Source organism: Penicillium hordei, assembly GCF_028827395.1.
Source record: "Penicillium hordei strain IBT 12815 chromosome Unknown utg000006l_segment0_segment0, whole genome shotgun sequence".
Classification (NCBI taxonomy): domain Eukaryota; kingdom Fungi; phylum Ascomycota; class Eurotiomycetes; order Eurotiales; family Aspergillaceae; genus Penicillium; species Penicillium hordei.
Genome location: NW_026623147.1, coordinates 3,806,857 through 3,812,024, shown reverse-complemented (window position 1 = coordinate 3,812,024; position 5,168 = coordinate 3,806,857). Strand labels below are relative to the sequence as shown.

At 46.8% G+C, this 5,168-nt stretch overlaps 2 protein-coding genes across 2 annotated transcripts; one reads left to right on the top strand and one right to left on the bottom strand.

Annotated features, from left to right (window-relative positions):
• On the bottom strand, positions 1–1,089 carry N7537_012054 (uncharacterized protein; the record flags this gene model as incomplete). The annotated part of the gene is made up of 1 exon (XM_056903108.1): positions 1–1,089. The coding sequence occupies one exon, from the start codon at positions 1,087–1,089 to the stop codon at positions 1–3; it is 1,089 nt and encodes a 362-aa protein (XP_056748395.1).
• Positions 1,090–1,451: 362 nt separating this feature from the next.
• Positions 1,452–3,962, top strand: N7537_012053 (fungal specific transcription factor domain-containing protein; the record flags this gene model as incomplete). Its single annotated transcript, XM_056903107.1, has 4 exons — positions 1,452–1,571; positions 1,905–2,717; positions 2,784–3,221; positions 3,336–3,962. The coding sequence occupies 4 exons, from the start codon at positions 1,452–1,454 to the stop codon at positions 3,960–3,962; spliced, it is 1,998 nt and encodes a 665-aa protein (XP_056748394.1).
• Positions 3,963–5,168: the final 1,206 nt, after the last annotated feature.

Sequence of the window (5,168 nt, the reverse complement as noted above, 5' to 3'; positions counted from 1 at the left end):
CTAATTCCTAAGCATGGCCACTGTCACTGCGGAACTCTGCTCTTCTTGCTCCATAGAACGAAAGACTTCGGCGACGCGATGGAAAGACTCCTTCGGTACCCATGGAGGCATAGTCTTAGATCTTGAGTCCTTGTCAGAAAAGGTCTTTACCAGCGAGAAACACATCATGTCCAGATCCCTCGCCCCTTCTCCTGCCGGCATGCAAGGGAACGAAAACAGATATATGAAAGCCGCATCAACCCCTGCATTGTTGAGAAGCTTAAGCTGCGTCCCGACATAATCGGCCTGTTCCTTCTCGCTCCGAGTCGGGACAATATCGTTCTCGAAGATGCCAGTGCCGTCTGGATTCATGCCTTTCAAGATTACGAAGCCGCCGTCTCCGCGCTCTGCTGCTCCATCGTAGGCGCAGCAACCGACTTCTAAAACAGCGAGAGGCTTTCCAATCCTGTACATATCGAGGCACGAGACATACTTCTCCGCTGTCTCTCCTCGGCGATAATAGTCTATGCCGACGACATCAAAAATATCCCAGTCCACGACTTCCCAGGAGCCAGCCGAATATGTGATCTGTCCTCCGAACTGGGAACGAATCACCCCAACGAAAGACCGCAACACCTTGTTCAACTCGACAGACTTGTCACGCAGAGCCCGAGGGATATCCTCGATCATGTGGCCGTTAGGAAACTGCGGACCGAGAAACATTACGCGGTCCTTGAAAGAATCTCCGGGGAAAACACCTTTGCTGAAGATGGTGTATTCGCAGCCGGCGATAAAGACCAAATCAATGCCTTCATTGCGTAATGTTTCTGCAGATTTTGCCGCCTCTTCGAAATATGCGAGGGTCTCGACGATGGTAGCATTCATCTTCCACGGATTGAAAAACACCTTGAGTCCCATCGAGTGCGCTGATCGTGCGGCAATCTCCAGCCGAGGTATCTCCTCTCCTTCAATCCGGACGGCATTGGCATGCAAATCGTGGGCGATTGTTTTCATGTCGTATTTGGCTAGACCGGGATCGAACGGCTCGACGGAGAATCCAGTGCCATTGAAGTTGAGGCCGACATCGTAGACAACGCCGCGATACTTCATGGTGGAGTGTTTGTTGGAAAGGACTGATAAGCGCAAATGTCTACAGGCTCACAGGGTATGCAAGGATAACAATCGTGTCCAAACGAGCATGAGGCAAGAAATAAGAAACGAAAGGCACGTAATAGTCAAGTATATAAGGCCCTCGAGGGTGTCTCCACTGTTCGGACTACGCACTCTTGGCGCCCCGAGTGTCCGGCCATGGCTCGAAATTTCACCGAACCTGTAAATCTGTCCTTTCGGCAACCTCGTCGGGGAGGACCTCCAAAGAGTCCGGAATTACACCTTTTTACAGTTCCACCATTCGGCATGCAATTTGGCCTGCCCAAATCGCATTGAGAGCGTCTCTAGACACCGTTGTGATGATGTCATTCAGAGGCACCGATTACGGACCCACCAGCCAAGCAGCAGGGGGAGAAGGCGGCATGGCTTCCCAGTGGAATGGAGTAGACGAACATGAGGTTGTCGTGAAGGAGAGGGTAGCAGTATGAGAACCTTTCTTTAGTCGCGTCACATGTGAATTAGATGCTGACATGCTCCACAGTGTGATCGTTGCCGTCAGCGGAAGGTGCGATCCTTCTATTTACCTGCAGCAAAGATTGTTCCCTTGTGAGGTGTATCCGAGGTCGGTCTACTGACTTTCGAGCTGGCTTGATAGACCAAGTGTAATCGCGTTAATCCGTGCTCACATTGTACCAAGGCGGAGGCGCAGTGTACATTCAGACTGGCTCATAAAGCCAAGGAAAACCGGCAACGGGTCCTGATCTCGACTGTATAGTGAGTTATCCCCCCAAGTACATCTATCCAATCATTAATAGACCATCAGTGAAAGAAGACTTGAGCATATTTCGAACAGAATTGAGGAGCTCTACGGAATCATAGGGCAATTTAGAGATGAGCGCCATAATGATGATAGTAGCCTTATGGCCCCAACGAGATTACGAGCACCATCATATTCATTGCTCCAATCTTGCAGTCTTCGGGCATCCCCCAAAGCCCCAGCTCCAGCGGAAGCGATTGAGTCCGCCTTGTTTGCCCATGTCATTTGGGCAGCAAGAACACTAGAAACCGCTGTGATGAATGACCCATACTCCAGGGCCGTCGACGCCATAACTTCGGCGTTGAATACTTTGCGGAGCACAGTCAATGACCAAAAGCAGCAAAATGAGAGGCTGGAAGGGTCACGTTCATTTCTAAAGGCGCTGCCTTCTGGTCTTAGTCTCAGGGATTTGCCTATCCCTTCCATGGATAAAGTCATGGCATGCCTCAGGATCGCTCAAGGTGCGTCTCTCTTCTCCAGGCTATGTGGCACTCGTTCTGATAATCATCCCGCAGAGAGCTCGCCAAGCGAGATTTACTGGCCCTTCGAATTTGGACCTCTGGGGGACTTCACCCAGTACGTGATCAGAGCCTGCACACCCGGTCCGATCAGCGATATGGAGCTGATCATAGTCCATTACGTTCTTTACTCGCTCTTCACCCAATGCTCGATTGGTGCCGATGACGAGACACTCAGACAGGACTACGATGTGCAGGCTGCAACTTGCAGGGAGAGCCTCGAGACAATTTTATCGAGCCTTTCCTTTCACATCGATACCAATATTGACTCTATTCGTGCCCTGTACATGGCGGTGCGTTTTTCCCTCTTAGTAGCAATGCATTCCCAACCGTATTAATTTGCGATTTCCAACGTACAGTCTCTTCATTGTCTGCACCGGGGAAAAGTGTCCACAGCCTGGACGTTTATTTCAAGAGGGTCACTTATGTGCCTGGCCTTGGGGTTGCATAGCAGTCACGCCATGGTAACGGAACAAGAAAACGCAGTGCAGCGAAAGATGTGTCTTTTCTGGGCTGTGTACGCCCTGGAGAAAGTTGTTGCTTTACGGCTCGGCAGGCCGTCGACTATTAGAGACCAGGACATCACCATCTCACGAGTCACTTTGGACCGCAAAATGACCTCCCTAGCATATAACCGGCTGCCTGACTGGATCGATGTCGCTAGCCTCTACGGCCGCTTGTACGATAGCCTGTATAGTCCGACTGCATTGACACAACCAAGCTCCGTTCGCGTGTCTCGTACCTGTGCACTGGGTTCTGAGCTGGAGCGGATGATAGCCGCGAGAACCGGATACTATGTAAGTATCTAAACAAGCATACGGAATCAGCCCGTGGACACTCTGACTAACCACCCTTCTCAGAATCGGCCAGACCTGTGGAGTAGCCATGTGCTAGATCTAAATCTTTCACAGTTCATGATACACGCCAACAGAGCTATAGAATACTCAACCTTGGCATCCATATATCGAGGAATCCCCACAAAGAGTCCTTATGGTATGATACCATGTACGCAATGCATCGCCGCCGCGCGAGTAGCCCTTGAAGAGAGCGAAGCCAGCATTGCCATACTTTCAGATGCAGCAAAATGGCCAACAGGTCTTCACGAATGGGTCAACGAGATTCTCCTCCTAGCGCCGTTTATCTCTCTCACAATCCTGGTCTGCAATGTTGTTGATACCGCTGACGCGTCGGACCTGGGCCGCTTGAAGGGAGTGATTGACGGTCTACAGTCTCTGGTACAATCGCCGCTCTATGCCAGTTGTAATAGGCAGCTGCGTATTTTCAAGCCTCTATATGATGTTGCAGCTCGTTACGTCGAAGCAAAAACAAGCCAGGAATCAACAGACACGATTAGCACTCTATTCACTAATCCAGACGCCGATGTCTACTTCGATGGTGACGCTTGGTTAGGGAATGAATTCTCTCCTGTCTCATCTTTACCATTATCGAATATGTGGTCACTCGATTTGCTCCAAGCTCCAGCAGTTACATCATATGGTGAGACTCCGGAACATAGCCAACGGTCCCTAACAAAGTAAGGTCCATACTCTTTGATCTTGCAAAAGGGTTTTTTTTCCTCCGCCGCCAACACCTACTATGTCAAGGGCACTCCGAGAACACAGTACGCTATACCGTGCTGTGCTCCTCCAAAGCAGCGCGCACAGGTCTTAATGCCGCTCTGTAGATCGTCAAGGGCTCGTGCAGTTCGAGGCTAAGGATGCACAAAAATAACTGAGAAATACTGGAAAGCTTTTTAGGAAGCTGTTAAGATCTCTCATTGGTCACATGATGTTTCCCTACATTAGTAGTAGTCTAGTTCCTACCTTTCCTCTATTACAACTATCATCCATCCACAATATATTACATTGTGCTATTTTATGATCTTATCTACTCTATAGACTTCAATAGGTTATGAGCCCGAGGAGCTCGTTATTGATCTAATCTAACGATCTATTAATATCCTCGGTTTTTCTATACGTACGTTATATAGGGGTCGTATCTTGCTTAGTACGATCTACAAAATAAGTTAATATTTATATCCCGCTAAGCTCCGGGAATTACCTATTTAGGATACGTACATACCTTTAACTTCTAGGTAGATAGCTACGTAGCTAGGACCTACTAAGGTAATAAGTAGAATCTTAGTAGTATCTAGACCTTGACATTTCCCATGGGCACCCTACAATCTTCGGCCCACCGTACATGCCCATAGATCCCATGGGCCGGGCACCCAGCCTTAGTGCAGCCTATAGTCGTCCTATAGGACTAAAAAAAATTCCCACGCTAGTATAACTAACCTAAAACGGATATATAAAATACTAAGTTATCATAATAATATATCGTTATTTATACTTATTTTGTTAGTACTTATCTTTAACTATATTATACCTATAGCTAGACTTCGGTAGAACCTATTTTAAATCGGAACCTCTAATCTAAAACCTAACCTATTAGGTTTTAGGTTCCGCCCTCTATAACCTAATAGTATAGACTATTAAAAATATATATTTATAGTAGAGGGGAGTATATATATATTATAGGATAACTATAAATATAAATAGAAATATCTTATTCATATTTTATTTTATATATAATTAATATTATATTAAAGCTATATTTCTCTTTTCTTATATTCTTATTTAATATATCTAGTAACTTAGCTAATATATAAATTATAGAGGTTTATAACCTATCTCTATATTTAACTTCTTATATATGAGATCCCAGAAGCCCATTTCTTATGT